This window comes from Athene noctua, chromosome 19, assembly GCF_965140245.1.
Source record: "Athene noctua chromosome 19, bAthNoc1.hap1.1, whole genome shotgun sequence".
Taxonomy (NCBI): Eukaryota; Metazoa; Chordata; class Aves; order Strigiformes; family Strigidae; genus Athene; species Athene noctua.
In genome coordinates, this window is record NC_134055.1 from 12,092,537 (window position 1) to 12,112,351 (window position 19,815).

General features: G+C 57.4%; 1 protein-coding gene across 6 annotated transcripts; it reads right to left on the reverse strand.

Moving 5' to 3' along the window:
• Positions 1–1,396: 1,396 nt before the first annotated feature.
• On the reverse strand, positions 1,397–19,676 carry LOC141968295 (fas-binding factor 1 homolog). 6 transcript variants are annotated; one of them, XM_074922828.1, is made up of 30 exons: positions 19,542–19,676; positions 19,130–19,328; positions 18,775–18,802; positions 18,064–18,105; positions 17,654–17,744; positions 17,180–17,240; positions 16,608–16,658; positions 16,324–16,468; positions 15,703–15,783; positions 14,890–15,009; positions 13,855–14,008; positions 13,496–13,632; positions 13,025–13,127; positions 12,481–12,876; positions 11,559–11,636; positions 11,207–11,301; positions 10,447–10,505; positions 8,819–8,953; positions 8,516–8,616; positions 7,917–8,123; positions 6,998–7,105; positions 6,123–6,262; positions 5,712–5,830; positions 5,490–5,612; positions 4,089–4,265; positions 3,227–3,403; positions 2,910–3,047; positions 2,672–2,804; positions 2,195–2,304; positions 1,397–1,600 (listed from the first exon to the last, which is right to left on the reverse strand). In XM_074922828.1, the coding sequence occupies exons 2-30, from the start codon at positions 19,130–19,132 to the stop codon at positions 1,517–1,519; spliced, it is 3,396 nt and encodes a 1,131-aa protein (XP_074778929.1). In that variant the 5' UTR covers positions 19,133–19,328; positions 19,542–19,676; the 3' UTR covers positions 1,397–1,516. The 6 variants fall into 6 exon arrangements, with proteins under 6 accessions (XP_074778929.1, XP_074778925.1, XP_074778927.1 ...); XM_074922824.1 differs by having other exon boundaries at positions 1,398–1,600; positions 2,195–2,349; positions 8,819–8,949; positions 10,443–10,505; positions 13,496–13,629; XM_074922826.1 differs by having other exon boundaries at positions 1,399–1,600; positions 2,195–2,349; positions 8,819–8,949; positions 10,443–10,505; positions 14,890–15,003.
• Positions 19,677–19,815: the final 139 nt, after the last annotated feature.

Consider the following 19,815-nt stretch of genomic DNA (forward strand, 5'->3'; position numbering starts at 1 on the left):
CTCTACAAATTCAAGACTGTCTTAGGGGGGTAGGGGGGGTGGCCAGAGTGGCACTGGGAGGATGAGCTGTGTTACCACCGGCCTTCAATGGTCATCATTGTCCTGTACCCTGCTATCACCTCCTGTACCCCTCAATCCTCACAGAACCATCTCAGTTGGAAAAGCCCTTGAAGCTCCTCCAGCCCAACCATGACCCTCACTTTGACCCTTCCCAACTCCCCCAGATCCCTCAGCGCTGGCTCAGCCCGACTCTTCAACCCCTCCAGGGATCCCGGGGACTCCCCCCCTGCCCTGGGCAGCCCATTCCAACGCCCAACAGCCCCTTCTGCAAGGAAATCCTTCCTCAGAGCCAGCCTGACCCTGCCCTGGGCAGCTTGAGGCCATTCCCTCGGGGCCTGGCGCTGGTTCCTTGGCTCCAGAGACTCATCCCCCCTCTCTGCCCCCTCCTGGCAGGGAGTTGCAGAGGGCCAGGAGGTCTCCCCTCAGCCTCCTCTTCTCCAGACTGAACCCCCCCAGTTCCCCCAGCCGCTCCCCAGCAGACCTGTGCTCCAGACCCTGCCCCAGCTCCGTTGCCCTTCTCTGGCCACGCTCGAGTCATTCAGTGGCCTTTTTGGGGTGAGGGGCCCAAAACTGAACCCAGGAATCGAGGGGCGGCCTCACCAGTGCCGAGCCCAGGGCTCAGATCCCTTCCCTGTCCCTGCTGGCCACGCCAGTGCTGACACAAGCCAGGATGGCATTGGCCTTCTTGGCCACCTGGGCACACTGCTGGCTCCTGTTCATCCGGCTGTCAATCAACCCCTCAGGTCACTCTCTGACTGGCAAGAGAGATAGAGGCCAGACAAACTGTGGCTCTTGATACAGTCCATGTCACATTTGTTCATAGCCATGGTTAAGGATCATGCCAGTGGCTACAGGTACTGCACCTATGGGAACAAGTACGAGATTTTGAAGCTTGGGCAAGTGGGACTTTGAAGCATCTTCAAGACGACCTGCAATAGTGATGAGAAATTCATCAAGGACATACTTTGATCTCCAAACCCTAGAAAACAAGTGGAACACCCTGGAACACAAAGAGGTCTGAGATTGTGCTGAGGATGAAATATTGGACAACCTGGCAAAGTGAACAAGTTAACACGGCAATGAAACTAACGTTTGAGTGTCCTGTAAGTGAACTACCCTCATTATAATACTAAAAACCACAGACACACGGAGGTCAGAAAGATTGCTGCCCAGGTTGAGACCCTTTCCCTGAGCATGTGTAGTAGTAGAAGCATGACGTAAGCTGTATTCTAATTGTATGTTAATCACTAACCAATCAGTATCTGATAGGTGTATTTGGAAAAACCTCTGATTTTTGTGTATGTAAGAAGCACAAAAACCTGCTCTTGGTGTGCTTTATTTGTGGAAAAGTCCACTGAGCACCCAGGCCTGAATAAGTACAGTTACTCTGGTGAGCATGTGAAGGGGTGTTTATTGAGCAGCCATCCCCTGGGCGCTGCATGGGGACGCCGCCCCTTCAGCCTGGCAGAGAAGCAGCATTGTAGGACGCTTTCTTCAGGGACTCCAGGAAGAACTCCTCATTCTCTAAGTAAGCGTGGTCCTGAGAAGAAAGGGATGGATGGAAGAGGTATCAGAGAGTGCCACAGAAGGGGGCTCACAGTCCCAGGTGTCACTCATGAGGGAGGGAAGCATCCTAAACCCTCCTTCCTGCAGTGAGCAGTGGGCTGGTACCCATCTGTGGTACTCCCTGGGGTGTGGGGCTCCCCCCCCCCCCCCAAATCCCACAACATCACGCTCCAAGCAAGACCCACAGCAGAAGCCTCAAAGAGCAGCCCTGCCTGGGGAAGGACCCAGCAGGGAATCGGGGGACCGATGGGAGAGGATGGGGACACTGTGAAGCCAGAGGCCAGCAGAGCTGGCTTCTCCCACCCAGGGACAGGGCGAGAACAAGGGCAACCCCATGGAGGATGTTATCCACCAGCCTGAGACCAGCTGTGAGGATCCACCCGTCCTTGCTTCTGGCATCACTCCTCTAGGTGCCCGGGGATTCTACAAGCCCGCCCAGCCCCACAGCTCAGTAATGATCTTAGACTCCCCAGACTGTGGCTATCAGGCTCAAATCAGGCTTCACCCAGCCCTGCTCCCACCCAGAGGGTCTGAAGCCCCTTCCCACCCCAGCCTCCCACCACCTCACCTGCAGGGCTCGGAACCTCATCATCGCCAGCGTGGCACTGAGCTCAGCAGAGCTGGCCACGGCCAGGAGTTCCCTGATACCTCCCGGGCTCCCCATGGCAGGTGGAAAGCCTGGAAAAGAAGCCCGAGTGTGTGGTGCTGCCGCTGTCAGAGGAACTGCAAATGGAGACAACAAAGCATCCCTTTGGGTGCTGCCTGCATGTCCCAGCAGCAGGGTCCTCCCCACACTCCCAGTGCAAACGGGCTTTAACCCACCGGCCTCTCCCTGCCTGGCCCCTCTGCCCTCTCCTGTCACTGCCCTGGCTCAGAGCTTCGCTGAGCTCCTTCAGAAGACAAGGAGGCCAACTCCCATCTGAGGTTTATATACAGGGGAACTAAAGAGCCCCCAGGAACATCCCAAGCCTCCTGAGAAGTGGAATACAAGTGCATCTTCCACCCAGCACATCCCTCCCCACCAGCAGCAAGCACAGAGCCTTACTCAGCATGCTGGAGAAGCCACTCGCAGGGGCACTGGAGTCCCACCCTGCGGTCCGCAGCATCGTGGGGTTGTTGGGCAGCTCCTGCCGCAGCTGTTGAAGTTGGCTCCTCTGCTGAGCCATGCTCAGCCAATCCTGCCCCGTCCCGGGGAGAAAGGGAGAGAGAGATGCTGTTGGCAAAGGTTCGAGCCCTTGGCACGGTGGCCCCAGGCCCACAAGGGAAGCCAAGGGGGTATTTGCCTGGTAGAGATGCTCTTCCTGCTGCCTGAGCTGCTCCAACTGCCACTGCAGGGCCTGCAGCCTGGATTGGTGCTGGGACTCGACTCTTTGTGCCTCCTGCAGGGCTCGCTGCCCTTCCTCGTACTTCTGGGAGGAAAGCTGCAAGGCAGAGCGGCTGGGGAGGCTGGGGACAGGGACTCCCGCTGCCCTGGGGCAGGACTCCTTTGGGCACCCCCTTCCAGGACAGGCTTTCTGTCCCTGCTCTGGGGGCTGTAAAAGCCCAGCTTTGCTGCCAGCCCGTGTGCAGCTGGGAACGGCAGCGCAGATGCTCCGCTTACCTCCGTCACACTTTTCATCTTCTCCTCCTGCTGCCGGATGCGCAGCGCAGCCCCATTCACCACCTTCTGCTCCAGCTTCAGCTCCTGCCAGGCCTCGTCCAGCAGCTCTTTCTCCCTCTCCAGTTGCTCCTCCTGGGCTCTCAGCGTGTGGACCCGCATCTTCACCTCCGCCCGCTCCTAGGATGGGCACAAGGGAAACCAACGTATGACCTGCTCCATCCTGGACACTCTTGTGTCTTCCCAAGAGATGGGAAAGATCTGCCCCTGTTGAGCTTCTCGTGTGTGCCAGTCTGGGGTGCAGAGCAATACAGGTACTCCAGCAGCACCCCCACCCCCCAGCCTTGGGGAGCAGGGCCTGGCAGAGCTGGGACTGTACAGACACACACCTCCTTCCCTGGAAAGGGCTGAGCCCCTCCCCATGTTGCACATCCTACAACATGGCCAAGGCACAGCACTTTGTCAGCAGTGGAAACACCCAGACTGAAGGGTTATTTTCCACTCTGGTTGCCCTTAAAAATGCAGCTCTGCCGCACTGCCTGTGCCACATCTCCCCTCTGGACAGCCCCAGGGGGAAGCACAACTGGCTCTGCACCCATATCCATGGCACGGGCAGCTTTTCCTTAACTCACCAGGGGGGTTTCCTCTCACCAGACTCAACGGAGGCGGCTGCACCTGCTCTGGCTGACAAAGCCCTCACAGGCAGCCAACATCTCCAACAAGCTGGTGGAGCCTGTTCCTGGAACAGCCCAATTCTCACCACCCCGAGCAATGTCTCCACCTTGAACAACTCCCCTGTAGGCAGGACCCACTCTCAGCCTGCCAAGGGGGTGCTGGAGGCCATGGGAAGGGGCTCTGCTGGTACCTGGGCCAGGCTCCTGACAGGGCCCTCTCCCTGGGATTCCACGGGCAGTGCTCGGGCTGTGTCCCGCTCCTTCCTCAGGGGCTGCTGGGTGTGAAATTCAGCCCACTCAGATGTCAGCTTCTGCCACTGCCCTGCACACCTCTGCAGCACCGCCTTCTGCTCCTCCAGCAAGGTTCTCTGGAGAGCATCGCCAGAGTGGAAGAGAGAAAGCACTAAGTCCCTTTTGCTGGACCATATTTCTCCTTTAAAACTATCTCTGCCACTGAATCTCGGCCAACACCTAGAGGCTGCTTCAAGCCCCTAGCACCCGGCGTGAACCCTGCACGGAAAGCTCTGGCCCCATGCTCCTCAAGAAGCTGTAGCACCGTGCATGCACACAGCAGCCTCTCACACCCATGTGCTAGAGGGCTGCTCTGCTGGCGATTCACCGTGCAACTGGGTGTGGGACTGGGGAGGCAGAGGAAGGATGCTGCAGCCCAGCACCCAGCTCTTTCCTCCACCACACACTGCAGCGGAGCCCCGTTCGGACTCACAGAATGTGTGAAAAGCACCTGGAGAGTGCTAAGGCTTGGACAACAGGCCCAAGCCAGAGTTGACCTATAGCTGAATCCTGTATATTTGATAACTGAAAACCATTGTGCTAGTTGGTACTGTACTAAGTTATAACAACCCACTTTTGCTGATGTAAAGAGTGCTAAAGGGTTGAAATACTGAAGCTGAACAACAGGCTCTGAACTGAAGCTGCTAATTTAGCATGTAGTCATTAAGAAAGAATGTAAACTCACCAGTGAAAGATGCAGCTTAGAATATAATCAGTAGTGAGGATGAAAGGCTGAGAGAATGTATCCAACTTGCCTTTCTAGGCTGAGAACTCAAGTATTTGGCCTCCCTTGATTTCCCCCTCTGAGCCCTGGCCAGGCTTTGGGTGGAATCCAACAGGAGAATGAAACCAGAAATTTTCCACTCAAAACAAAGGCACCAGCTGTTCTGGCTTGCTGATTTTTGGTATATAAGGCTGAACCCACTCACAGCGACTGGATACCTCAGCTACGGGTGGATGCACCGCGTAGGATTTCCCACTTGCAGGGAAAGGTTCTTCAAATCCCTGCTGCACCCGGGGCTGCCCAGGGACTGCAGGTCTGGACAATGGTAATGGGTGCAAGGGGTGAGGGATCTTTCTTAATCACTGTTCTCCCCGTCACGTAGCGATGATTTGATGCATTACCCTGTATTTTCCTATTTGTTGATTTAGCTGCATTATTCTGCCTTTTCTTACTGCATGTTTTCTGTATTACTCTGTTACACTATTTAATTATCACCAGTAAAATATGCCTCCTCTTTTCACTCTGGTGTCCGAGTTTAATTGGTATCCTTAATTACCAAAACACTGCCCCACCTCACCTTCGCCCTCTCCAGCTCTGCTCGCTCCACGGAGAGCTGCTGGGTCAGGACTCGCCGCTCCTCCTTCAGCGAGTGCTGCAGCGATTCCATCCTGGAGTGCTCCGCCAACACTCTCTGTCGCTCCTGGGTTCCGACACAGAGGACAGACAGATGCCATTCACAGGCTCCAGGCCAAGCACCTCAGGAGGGCTGAGCCAGGCAGAGGGCACAGGGTGGGCTCACCTGCTCCAGCAGCAGAGTCTGCTCCCCCAGCCTGGCCTCCAGTTTAGCCACCACCTCCTGGAATCGGCGCCGCTCCTTCTCCGCCTCCCTCTTCTGCTGCAACAGGCTGTCCTGGAGCACTGGGGAGAGGCAGCAGCAGGGCCATGAGCAGCATGAAGAGGGAAGCCATGCTCTGTCCACACCAGATTCACAGAAGAACTGCATGCATCTGTGCTCATCACCTTCTGCACATCCCCAGAACACCATTTGAGAAAGACCCTGAGATGCCCAGTGACCGAGGCAGGCAAGGCTCTGCCAGCCTTGGCTCCCAGCTTCTGGCCAACTCGGAGCAACTTCTCCCTGTTTCCTGGGTATCCCCAGCCCTGGTGGGGATCCCACGGCCATTTCAATGCAAAGGAACGACAGACATACCCCTGAGCTGCTTCTCCTGCTTCTGTGCCCCCACGGCCAGCTCCTGGGAGGTGGTGTGGTGTGTGGCCTCCACCCTGTGCAAGACGTCACACAGGTCGCTGGAGAACTTCTCCATCCGCTCGATGACGCCATTCAGAGTCCTGCGGAGAGAAGCGACGGGGGGGTCACCCTGGGGGGACACGCGATGGAGAGGGGGGCATGTGGTGGGCCAAAGGTACTGGAGCGAGTGCAGTGGAGGGCAACGAGGCTGGGGAAGGGCTGGAGAATCAATCCTGTGAGGAGCCAGTGAAGGAGCTGGGAGTGTTCAGTGTGAGGAGGAGGAGGCTAAGGGGAGACCTCGTCACTCTCTACAGCTCCTGACAGGACATTGCAGAGAGGCTGGGGCTGGGCTCTGCTCACAAGCAACTGGTGACAGAACAAGAGGGAACGGCTTGAAACTGCAACAGGGGAGGGTCAGACTGGACATCAGGAAAAAACTTTTCCCAGAAAGAGTGGTCAGAGAGTGGAATAGGCTGCCCAGGGAGGGGGGAGTCCCCGCCCCTGGGGGTGTTTAAGAGCCGTTGGGATGAGCTGTGGGGGATGTGGGGTAGGGGAGAACTTTGTAGAGTCGGGCTGAGGGTTGGACTCGGTGATCCCGAGGGGCTTTTCCAACCCGAGTGATTCTGTGATTCTGTGAAAGGCCAGGCAGCCCTGCCCCGAACCTCTCTGGGACAGAGCAGAGCAGTATTCCTGCATCAGCAGAGCTCAGTGGCCCTGGCGGCAGGGGCTGGGAGAGGGGACAGCCTCTAGCGCTACAGTCCAAGGCTGGTTCCCCGTAGGACAGGGAGCACTGTGGCCAGAAACCAACGTGGGGACATGACACCGCCCATCGGTACCTGGTGTGCGAAGTGGCGCTGGTCACTGCATCAACCTCCTGGTCCTTCAGCCGCTTCAGCCGCTGGAGCTGCTCCTCATGGTCCCTGCGCAGCTCCTGCACAGACACCCTGCAGGACATGGGCAAGGAGCCCACCATGGGCTGTTACAAACCAGGGCTCCTCGGGACAGACAGTGGGCAAGAGACTTGGTCAAGGGCCTGGGAACCAGGTCCCAGGAGCTAAGCTGGCATGGGGGTCTGTCCCGGGGCATCCCACTGACAGGCATCCACATTTGGCACAGACCACAGCTAGGGGTGATGGGCTTCTCCATCAAAAACTGATTTCTCATTGACCCCAACTATGTGGACGTCAGTGACTCACTGACCTGGATAAAAGGGATTGGGGGGAGATAAAACACTGGGTTCAGCACCTTTCAAAATACAATGCATTCACTCTGAAATGACATCTCCAGCCACATCTCCCTCTGTCCAGCAGCAAATTAAATTGCCATTCCAAGTGCCACCCAACTGCCCACAACCCAGTGCTTCTGGAGTCTCCTTTCTCCTTTCACAGAATCATCTCAGTTGGAAAAGCCCTTGAAGCTCCTCCAGTCCAACCATGACCCTCACCCTGACCGTTCCCAACTCGCCCAGATCCCTCAGCGCTGGGTCAGCCCGACTCTTCAACCCCCCCCAGGGATCCCGGGGACTCCCCCCCTGCCCTGGGCAGCCCATTCCAATGCCCAACAGCCCCTTCTGCACAGAAATCCTTCCTCAGAGCCAGCCTGACCCTGCCCTGGGCAGCTTGAGGCCATTCCCTCTGGGCCTGGTGCCTGTTAGTTCATTAAAGTACTTTCATCGTGTCCCCAAACCCCTCCCCAATTCCTCTGCCATAACCAGCAGCACCAGCCCCACGCCTGCACCGCTCGTGCCACTCTCACCTCTGCAGCTCTCGCAGCCGCTCCAGCTCCTGCATGCTCCGCTGCTCCAGCGCAGCCAAGTGCTGCTGGTGCTGCGCCAGCAGCTCTGCCCGTGCCTGCTCCGCCTCCTGCCTCTGCGCCAGGAGCTGAGCCGCCAGCTGCTCCTGCTCCTGCCGCAGCCTCTGCAACCGCTGCCTGCAGGTCTCCTCCACCACCTTCACCTGGGTCCTGCCCGCAGAGGTCACGGCCAGGAAGAAGTGGTACTTTAAGGGCAATAGCCAGGCATCTCCACCCACAGCACACGTGGGGATTTCGGAGCTGGTCGGCAGCGCTGGGTGTGCGGGGAAACATGCGGGCTCTCTGCAGTCGGAGCCCTGACAGTGCCCTGGCTGGGGATGTGCTCGCCGTGGGACCAGCTTCTCCCCCACGGGACGGTGCTGGTGAGAGCAGACCCCCCCCCCGGCTCACCCGTGGGGCTCCTCTCTGCCCCCCACCAGCTCCACACCCACACGGCTCTGGGCCTGCCCACCCCAGGCAGCACCACAGCGCTCCTCCCCACCCCGGGGAGAGGGACAGGGCTGTGGGCAAGGCCCTGGCAGAGGAGGGCAGCCTGTGGGTACCTGTGGGTGCTCTCGAGGAGATCCAGGTCCTCCTGATGCCGCTGCCGGAGTCTCTCCAGGAAGTCTCTGTCCTGTGCCCGCACCAGCTCCAGCGTCCGCACCTGCCGGGCACCCGAGGAGAAGCTCCTTATGCCGCCCAGGGGACAGAGCTCCCACAGCATCACTTGCTAGCCGCAGCCTTCTCTGGACAGGCAGCTTCCTCCTCTCTGCCCCGTCCCCCCGATGCCATTGGGAGCAGGCGTGGCCTCTCCTCCTGCCCCTGGCTCACCTCTGCACCCCCGTCCAGCAGGCCATGGGGCTCACCTGGCTCTCCAGCTCTGCCACACGGGCCTGGGCGCGGAGCAGCGCTGCCTGACAGCCTGTCACATCCCCGTGGGGCTGGGCCACGGCAGCCCCCAGCCTCCTCTCATGCAGCAAGCCCAGGCCTGGGGACTCTACCTACAGGGACAGAGAGAGAAGACCCAGGTCCTTCAGGATCAGGGGCTTTGTGGTGGTGTAGAAGAATTTTAAATATAACCTCTGATATATCTGAAATAGATGTTAAGACCTAGTGAAATGTGTTCAGGACTGAGCTATCTTGTAATATCACCAAGGCAACTGAAACACTGATCAACAGGCCTGAAAAGTATTCCTAGCCTGCTTCTCGTATAGTCCCAACCCAAGGCTGGTTTAAAACCCAGTCAAGCTCATCATACAGAGACAGGTGTTTTGCTAGATTAAGAGAATCTGGTATATAGAAACTGTTTGCCCTACTAAGCTTTTAATAGAACATCTTGAAGTCTCTCAGAATTGTGTGAGATGAAAACTAGTGGAAGATGAAGAAGATGATGACCCAAAAGATGACCCTGACACTGAAGCAAGAATTGGAACAGACCGATGAGAATCCGCTGAAGCTGTAGAATATAAGGGACTTTTGAAACTGATGAAGAATTAAGAGCTGAGAGTTCATGGGAAAACACCAGAGTTTTGTACTGCATAATGTTATGTAGAATCATATCTATAGAAGGCAGTTTTTGATAGCCACTGCCACTCCCTGAGGTGCTGGCCCAACTCTGAGTTGTTAATAAAGCCGACCTAGAGATACCCACAGTCTGGCAAAATTCTTTAACTGGTGGGGCCACCAGCCCCCAAAGGCAGGCACGTTGCCTCGCCGGCAGCTATGCCCTGGCTGTGCTAACCTGCAGAGACACAGTGATGCTCTTGGGGAGGTAAAGCCCTGGGGAGAGCATCTCCTCCCAGCCTGGGAGTGATGACCCAGCCCCAGACTCCTGCAGTCCCTCCTCTACCCATCTCCAGCCCAACCATGCTGCTCCCAGGTGACACTCGGCAGCCCCTACCCCAGACACAAGTGTGCTGGGCTCTTCCTTCTCTGGGGACAGACTCAAGGATAAGACAGTGAGTCCTCTGGGAGACAGCCTGTGTCCTGCCACCAGGGCCGGACCAGGAGGCCCAGCTCAATGACAAATGGAGGCTTCGAAGACCAAGCAAGAGCTGCCCTCCCTGTCACAGGTTCCAATTCCCCTTCAGTTGTCTAGAAACAACCTCAGAGCATCTTCACCACCGTACTGGGGAAAACCAGCTGAAGAAAAAGTCCTTCGTCAGCTGGAGGCTCTGATGTCTCATTAATTGAATAGAGGGATGCCTGGGGAACTCTGTCAACACTGCTCAGGCAATGCAGGACTGTCAATGCACACGATTTACAGAGCAGCCACAGCACACACACTTTGGCCTAATACAACTCATGGCATCTCGGGGCTCTCCAAAGCCTTTGCCTCCATGGACACAGGCTCCCAGGGGTGCAAAGCGGGGCACAGCCATCCTCCTGCCCAGGGAGCATGGGCAGAGCTGGATGATGGTGAGTTAGCAGGGGAGGACTCACGATCACCACCCCGATTCTGCACCTCTCGGGGGCACAGGCCCAGCACACCTACCTGAGCCAGCGGGGCAGGGCTCTGTGTCTCTTGCTCTCCCGGGAACAAGGCTGCGGGGACTGAAAATGGAACAAGTCTGTGATTCAGACAGGCCAAGGGGAACCATTCCCTCCCAGAAGGACAAGGGCCTGGGTCTCCTCTGCAGAACGAGAAGGATCCTGCCCCACTCTGGCAGCTGGGGATGGAGGCTCAGACAGGCTTGTCCAAACCTGCACCCCTACCCCACCCCACGCACAGTGTGGGGGACTCTGCTCTGCAGAGTAAGTCTGGGGGTAAAGCATGGCTCCTCCTTCATCTCCATCAACTAGGGAGGAGGCTGGGTCCCCTCAGCCACTTTCAGCGGCCTCTGAAGCGGTGCTCAGCCTCAGCCTAGGGCAGGAGGGGGTCTGCCAGCACACAGCACTCGTGGGACGAGCATTGTGGCAGCAGGAGGGAAGAGGGAGAGAGAAGGGGCAGCACAGACTTAGGCTCACCCATTGCTCAGAGAGAGCAAGTCCCCGACAGCCCCCTGAAACCCCACAGGCACACTGCGGAGCTCAGTGTGCCCCGGCACCGTGTCCCCACTGCACCACGACACTGGCATGGTGGCATCCTGCAGCCTGGCAGCCCTCTCCAGCAACGGCTGAGCAAAGCCCACGCAGTGTTCACATGGACAAGGGTGATGCTGCAGCTCCTGGTTTTTTGGCTGGTTGTTTTTGCAGGGCCAGGGGGACCCTCTCTGCTTCCCGCTGCCCAAACCATACAACTACACGAAACGCACCCGGGGCGCTGGCGTCTCTGGAGGGATCCCCGTGTGCTGCCTCTGACGGGTGAGCTGAGGCTTGTTCCGCGGTGCCGAGCCAGGGGAGCGGTGGCCTGTGTGGGCACAGAGACACGGGTGATGCGCAGCAGTGCCGCAGCTCAGGGAGACATGCGCAGACATTCTCCTGCTCGGCCTTTCGGGGAGTTTTTAAACTTCAGAGCCACCTGCCCTCCCACTTACAGAGGTGCCAGGGCACTGTGATCCCCCCACTGGGTACCAGCCCTCCCTGTTGCCCCATCTCCCACACGCAGCTGCTTTCTGCAGGACACCCCTCCCGTGGAGGACGCCTGAAAGGCGAAGGCAGCCTTACCTGGAGCTGTCTGTGCTCACTGCCTCGGCTTGCATGGTGGCTGCCTGTGGCCGTGCTCCTGGGGAGGCTGCTGGCTGGCTACAAGCAAAAAGCATCCTATGTGGGAGAGCCAAGGAGGCGAGGAAAGACAAGATCCTCTCCCCCAACACCAGTTCCTGCCTCTGTCCCACTCAGCTGCAGCAGGAATCATCAGCCTTTTGGCTGCAGAGGAAGCAAAGACACCTCAAAACCTTCATCACTGCTCTTTCTCCTTGCTGCATCCACCCCCTTCCCCTGGGCAGCAGCAGCCCCAGCTAACACAGCCCTGCCCCTGCCACAGGGCTCTGTCTGCAATTTGCTTCCCAGTCCCCTTCAGTAGCACAAGTCTGGACCTGGGTCCGTGTCAACTCAGCTGGAGGAGGTGGTTTGCCTCAACTAGGAGGAAGAAAGGGGAATGAAAATGAAAGGGAATGAAAGGGCTCAAATGAATTTCTGACAATTATTGAGACTAAAACTGTGGTGATGTATGAAAGCTTTGCTTCTACTCTGCTTTGTTTGTTTCAAAGCTTTGCTGGTGTTCTGCTTCATTTGTTTCTCCAGGACTGCTGACTCTCCAACTGTTTCCCTTAGGCCTCTTTGTTTATGTAAGCAAGGAGCACAGGGAGAAGAAGCTCATGGGGCTGTGCTGACCCAGACAGCTCCACGGGACCCACGGCACTGTGTGCCATCCCAAGATGGCTACAGCTGGAAGGAGAGCCCAGACGTGTGATGGGACTGTGGGCTGGATCAGTGGGACAAAGCCCTGCATTCTTACCCCAATCTGAGACAAGACAGTGCTTAAAATTAATTTCTCAGATTGGAGCCTAGGGTTTCGGAGAGCTCCTGCTGGAGCAGCCACACGTGGAGCAGACGGGAGCACTGCGGCCATCAACCATGCCTTTACCTGACAGGAGAGCAGGGATTCAGCCCTTCACCTGGGGCCTCCGAGGCCTTAGCATTCCCCTCCTGGGCCTTCGCCTGCGCTTGGGCTTTTTTGCGAGATAAGGCAGCGCTCAGCCAGTCCTCCTCCTCCACCACGTCAGGTTTAGCCGCTGCCTCCTCTGCAGCCGGGAGCTGTCTGGAAGGGCCGGGCCGCCCAGCTGCGGCAGGGCTGGGGGAGCTCCCTGCAGGACCGGCCTTTGCTGGAGACGACAGCTCCAAATCCATAAAATCTTTGTCTTCCAAGCCCAGCCAGTCACCTCCAGTCCTGCAGCCCCGCACGGGGCTCTGGCTGGCTGAAGGAGAAGCTTTGGAGTGGAGCTCTGCTTTTGGTTCGCTGCTGTTCTCAGCTGAAAACCTGCTGTGAGGAGAAGCAGTCGCATCCCTGCCCGCGAGGGGACACTGGTGTGACCCTGCCCACGAGGGGACACTGGTGTGACCCTGCCCGCTCCACTGCGGGGGCAGCATGGCCAGTGGCTGGAGCTACGGACACACAGAGAGCACAATACCTCACAGGCTGCCTCCTCGCCGGCTGGCCCTTGGCTGTGGAGGCCACTGAGGGCTGGTAAGCTCCAAAGACAAAATCCAACTTGTTCCGACCCTCTTCCTTGTCTGTTCAGACAAGCGGCCTTGAGTCAGCACCCCTAGGAGCAGCCGGCTGCAAAGACACCAGCCCTCCTGCTCCCCCCCCCCCCTGCAATTCCCACTGACAGTGCTGCCTCTGGGAAAACACCACTGGAAACCTCTTGCCCAGAAATCGGTGAGCGAGGGGCCTCCTCAGGGTGGCTGGGAAAAAAATTTGTTGGGAATCAACCCACAGCCAGAGAGAACCAAAGTTACAGCTCCTGTGCAAATGCTGCCAGGCTGCCGTGAGGGCACAAAAGGCATTTCCCCTGCAAGGACAGTAGAAATCAATCTTGCTCTCCCAAGCCAACGCTGCCACCTCTGCAGCCCTTCCCAGTGACCCTGGCTGTGCTCACCCGGCTGCTTTTCGTACTTCTTCTCCAGTTTGAACTCCTGGCACTCTCCCAGGCCTGGCTCTTCCAGGATTCTGGCCACAGAGCCTCGTCCCAGCAACTCGTCCAGCTTGGCGCGGGCTGGCCGGACCTCCTCTCTGCTGGGGACACAGCGGCAGATGGGTTTCTCTCAGAGACAGGGCTGTTCCTCCTCCCACAGCCTTGCCAGCCTGCTCTGGCTCTTCTCTGGGAAACAAGGCTGCTCTTGCCCCTTTCTAGGACCCACAGGCAGACGCTCAGCATCCCCCACCCACCACGGTGGCACCATCTCAAGACACAAGCCATCCCCTCCTTTACTCCCGTCACCCCTTCACTGCCCTTACTCTTCTGCCTTCTTGCCCTGCTTTTCATCGCTTCCTGGGCCACTGCCAAGTCCCAGTGCAGCCATCAGGTCGTCACCATCATCTTCAAACATGAGCTCCTTCCTGCTCTGAACTGGGGCCACAGTGCGCAGGGGCATCTGGGCTGGGGGCGGCTCTGTGGGTGGGATCACACATGGTAGGAGGTTTGAGCTGGTCTTGTCTCTTTTTTTAATTTTTGTTTTCAACAAGAGATCAGAGCAGCCTTGCCTGCTCTTATCTCTCAGGACCATTTACAGAGTCATTTTTTAATAGCCATTTTCAGTGACCAAATCTCGTAGCAAGTGACAAAGCGGCAACATGCTACTGCCTGGTCCGTGGCCACTGATGGGACATTGCTGGGTGTCACTGACACTGGGGTTTCCAGCTCTGGCAGACACCAGCAACTTCTTCAGCTTTGCAAATTTCCACTCAGATAATTCCTCCCCGTCTTCGCCCAAAGTCCCTGTTCCATCAGCGCACCTTAGTCCTTTCCCCAACCCACCAGCTGCTACTCATGTCCAGAGTGGATTTATCAGGGTGAAAGGAGGTGCGAGGGGACTACCAGACCCACTGGCATCCTTGCTGCAGCAACAAGAGAGACAGACAAGTGCCTGTAACATGGTCACACTGCAGCTGGATCCCACCCAGAGGTGCAACTGTGCTTTGGCATGGACCAGTGATGCCCTCAGCCCCCCAAATCCTGACCCAGAACACTGGTTCTCATCTGGCAGCATGCAGAACAGGCTGGATGAGGTCCAAGGGAAGATCTGAGACTCCCAGAAAGAATTCCCAGAAAGGAAAGGTCAGTTCTGTAACCTGTAGCACACTGAAAATATTGAGCACTCAGGGAGCTGTTACCAGCTGTAACCCCACTACCAAGTTGCACTCTAAAGGGCTGTACTGGTTAACAAGAGATGCCACTAGCTGGCTTTCATTTAACATTTGGGCATCACACAAACTCATCCAGGCTGCTGATTCATTTAATACAAAGAGGACGCATCAAGCAACCCTGCTTACCTTTCTCTTTGCTCTGTTCTGTTTTTTTCCCAGAGATGCTTTTAGTGCCTGTTGGAGATGGCTTCTTGGGAGCATCCTGCTCCTCATCGGACAAAAGCCCTGACAAAGGAACATCTAAATCTGGGAATTACCCCGTAGGGGCAGAAAAGGAGAGTAATAACAGTAAAACCAAACAAAACCAAGGTTATTTAGAACAACGGTTCTGTGCTAAGGCAAACCATGTGCACATGGGGACAGGAGATCATCTCTGCCCAAAGCCATGAACGCAGATTCTGCACCTGGGATACTCTTGAGTATCTCAAAACTGGCGTGCTATAACTCTTGACCACTCTTTAGGGAATGACAAAGGGGAGGAGAAAGCCCACCTAAATCACCTAAAGCCAATTAGTGGTTTGAACAGAGCTGACCTCGATTAAAGCGCAGGCTCTGACAACCAGATCTCAGCTGTGCCAGGAAAACAGCCTGCCTCTTTGGAAGGGGGACAGAATCCCCCCCTCCCCGATACAAGGGTTTCCAAGTGCTACAGACAGGCATTAAAAACCAAAGCATGGCTGAAAAAGTAAATGCCCTCAGGAATCCTCTCCCAGCCCCACCCTGGGGAGAGCCTCCAACACTAAGCAGTCTTTGTTTTTTTTCCTTTGGTCACCTCTAAGGGATGAGGTTGGCACAGGCATCGCAGGGGTGAAGGATGCTCTATGTCATTAACCAGCCGAGCCTTTGGGTGACAGAAGAGGCAAGCTACGGGCAAAGAGCAAGGACAGAGTCCCCAGCTGCCCCCACACATCAATGTGCTAAAGGGAAGCGACATCCTACCTTCCAAGTCAAATTTCTTGTACTGTTGGGAAGCAGGGAAGGATGACAGTGGCTTCTTCTCCATCAGAGGTCCAGACTCGCCTAGAAAGAGAGGCCACAGCTCTCACAGACAAGGTACTTTGGGGATGTCCCCTTCCCACCCTGGCTGAAGGTCACTTTTCTGGTTGCAGCCCCCTAAAAGCATATCCTGTGGGACACAGTCCCCTCACGGCCCTGTGGGGTGAGAATCTCTCTGGAGGGGCCTCCTTGCAGACAGAGAAGGAGAAAAGGGCTTGGGGAATAGAAGGACAGGTTGGGGACAGGCACATCTTAAATGCAACCCCCTGGCTCTCCTTCCACGCAGACCAGGCAGATCCCTGGTCTTTGATCTGCACCAGACAACAGCCAAGTGAGGTTTGGTGGGAGGCAGCAGCGCATGGCAGTGATGTTATCACAGCATGACAAGGGATCAACCAAGGGACAACACATGGCCAGGAAGACATTCTGTGGCTGGGACAGCCCCAAAAGGACCAGGTAAAAAGATTTTAGGGAACAAATCCACTTTCCATTCCCTATCGCAGCAGAAAATACACCCTGCTCGTTTGGAACCAGGCTATGACAAGAGCAGAATCTCCTTCTTACCTTTTCCAGGAGCTAGCAGCTTCCCTGCGGTTTTCACTGCTTCTCCTGAGGAGTCACATTTCCCAGGACCTTTCATGGCTGGCTTCCCTGGCCGAGAACTGGGTCTCGATATTCCCAGCAGATCAGCTTCCAGGTTGTCCATGTCCTGCAAAGCAACAGGATGATGACAGGAGCAGGGCAAGTGCTACTCCCGCCTCAGCACTGATTCTCCCTTCAGAATTTGGTGCTGGGGGCCACGGCTGCAGCCCACGCGGGGTTCAGGTGAAGGGTATTTCTGCACTGACCTTCAGGGTCTGCAGCAGAGCTTGGGGCTCTCCGCCGGAGGCACTGGATCCCTGCGTGCCGAGGAGGGCAGAGATCAGAGACAAGCAGACTTGGGAAACTCCTCACCCCTTGCTTCCATACTCCAGCCCCTGGTTTTCCTCATTGTTTGGAATGGGAGGATACCTGCCCAGTCCCTCACTGGAAACCCCCCGTGTCTTGATTCCTTTGCTGAGATCCTACTGCCTCTGGGAGAAGCGTCAGGAACACCCAGGTGGGTGCTTCAGGTGAGGGTCCTTCCTGCGACGCTTCCCCAGAAGACACCCAGCAGGGCTGGGCTGCAGCACAACGTCCCCCCCCTGCTTTGCTCCAGCTCACCCAGGGTACCTGCAAGCCCTTCTCCCACCATCCACCCACTCCCCTGGCCCAGCTCCCCCCCAGCCATGCCAGAGAGGGGTCACCTCTTCAGCCAGACCTCATGGTTCCCCCCAATATCCCACTGCTGACTTGGCTGGGCTGACACCAGGGGCAAGCCTGGCCCCTCTCAGTCCCAGCCCTCGGGATGCCCAGTCTCTCTCCCAAAATTCAGGCTCACCTCTGCAGCTTCCACATCCTCTGCAGGGAATCTGCTGAAGAAATCCTCCTCTGCAAAGGACCTGCAACACAAGCCCCGGGGTCAGCAGCAGCTCCCGTGAGCTCGGCCAGGGCACACTGGGGACAGCCAGGCCAGGTGGTGGCAGGGGGAGGGGACTGCAGGGGCACACCGCAACAGCCACGTCGGGCGACAGAAAAGGAGGCGAAAATAGCCCAGGCATAAAAGATGGGAGTGCTGTAGATAAGCAAGCAACTCTCCTAAGGCAGAGGTACAGAAGATGTTCCAGCTCTCGCTGGAAAGCTTCAGGCTCTGGGCTCCCAGTTCCCAAAGGCATCACCGGTAACTCGCCTTCCCGGGGAGTCGCTGTCAGGGCAGGGAGCGAGGGGGAGAAGCCAAAGACGGGGCAGGTCACAAGGACCTGGGGAGCACAGAGAGATCTCCAAGAGCGAGAGGCTGTGACTGAAAGGCACTCACTTCTGGCTGGCCTGCGAGCTGGTGCCCCAGGCTCTCCCACTGCTGCCCCTGGCCAGGCAGGAAGTTCTCACAGAATTAACAGGGCTTTCGTCTGGAAACAAGACAGGGAGATGTGAGGATGATGGATATGGGCATATTCCTGACCTAGGCACCCCAAAGGGGGATTTGTTGTCTCCCCACAGGCCACAGAGGCTTTTAATCAGAGATGAACTTCACCCGGCTCCCCAAGCTGACGTCCAGTCTCTTCAATGGCCTCTGACTCTGGGAAACCCTGCTTGCTGCTTTCTCCCCGCTCACAGCTGGAGGCCCCTTGGAGATGACTGGCTGCTGCACCAGCACCTCCTACTCCCAAGAGCAGAGTAAGAGGACAAGGACACTGCCCTTTCAGCTGCAAAGAAGGTTCCTTTTACCGTCAAATCCCAGGAGGTCACCAAGCACGTCATCAACAGACTCTGAAACCAGACAAATTAAAGTGTTGAGGCAGGTGAGCTCACCATGCAGGTGCAGAAAAGCTCCCAATTGGCTTGCTCTTTTGAAATCCCCCAAGCACACAGGTTTGGTCTCAAGCACCACCAGTGTAAGGCCTTCCTAGAGAGAACTGCCAGGACTTGACCCAGTATTTTGTGGATCAAAGATTTTTCTTCACTTAGCCAGAAAGGAGATCTCTTTATCAAGGAGCCAGCGGCTTCCTATTCAGTCACTGGCCACAAGCAGCCCTTCACCTGGGAGCTCTCACCCCACAGTGTCTCAGAGTCCCTGGGCAACCCCAAAAGCGTTGCTTCAGTATCAAGGGCTGCAAGAGGCCCCCAAACAAGCACCTGGGGATTAGATGAGGCGAAGAACTGAAATCAAGGCAGATATTCTGCCCTGGATTGGGGAAAGCCATCAGGAAAGGACTGTAGGACCCCAATAAGCAAACCCACTCGCTGGAAGAGGCAGGTGAATATCTCTGGTTTGGGAATGAGATGAGGCACTCAGCTGCATCTTTCAGACAAGGACCATGAAGCATCACTGTAGCCAGGACCCCCACCCGATCCCGCTGTCCCCCTCCTCTGTCCCCATGTTCCCAGCAGAACAAAGCACCTACGGACAGCAAAAGGAACGCATGCCAGGCTACGTACCTCTTAAACCTCTCTGGGGTTTTGCAGCCTATGGAGAAAGACAAATTTCATTAGAAAATGAAGCAGGTCTGGCTTGGACCTTCTCAAAACACGGTAAAGCCAGGGGCAGGTTTCTCCAGAGCATCCCATAAGCAACAGCAAAGCCCCCCTCCTCCTGCCCACACTGTTTGGCAAATGGCACCTGAAACGCCAGGAACCACCGAGAGATTCACAACTGCAGAGCCAGCAGCGAGCAGAGCCCCTCCTGCCCGCCGGCTGGGCCGAAGCCCTCGGGGTCACTTCTGCCTCCAAACAGAGGGGCTGGAGCAGCAAATCGGGATTCCCCAGGGCTGCCTTTGCACCCCATCGCACTCACCATCGCGGCCTTCCCCTGCAACCGAGTTTAGAGATTCCTCCGGCTCCACGCTGCGGGATGCTCCGCCGCCGCTGATCACACCCGCTCCAACCCAACCCGCAGGGAAGGGGGCGCTCCTCGGCTGCCGGCCCGGCCCGGCGCTCCTCTCTTTACCTCCTCCCCTGGCGGGGCCCCTCTGCTCCTCCGCCCCGCCAAGCCGCTGGAAACAAGGCCCGAGTTGAGTCTTAACCCCCCCCCGCCTTCCCCAGAACAGTCTCGCACTGCAAAATAACCCAAGAGGGAGCAAGTCCCACCCGCCGCTGCCCCCCGGGGAGCCCCCACCTCTCCGGCCCGCTGGGCACCCACCGACGGCCCGCACCCGCTGCCCTCCCGACCCCTGATCCCCCCCGTCCCCGCCCCGTCCCTGCGGTACCCCGCGCTCTCGGCGTCCCGGGAAGGCGCCCGCAGGCCCCGGTCCCCGCGCCCGCAGGCCCAGGCCCAGGCCCAGGCACCGGCAGCACCGCGAAGCCCCGCCCGCAGCACGGCCCGGGGAAGCCGCAGGCCCCGGCTACCCCGGCCCGGCCCTTCCTCTCCCGGGGCGATGGGAAATGTAGTTCGCGGCGGGCTCGGGGGTGGGCCGGGACCTGCAGCCGCGGCCCTGCGGCTCCGCTCCACTCCCCGCCCCCCGTCGGAGCTTGCGGGGAAAG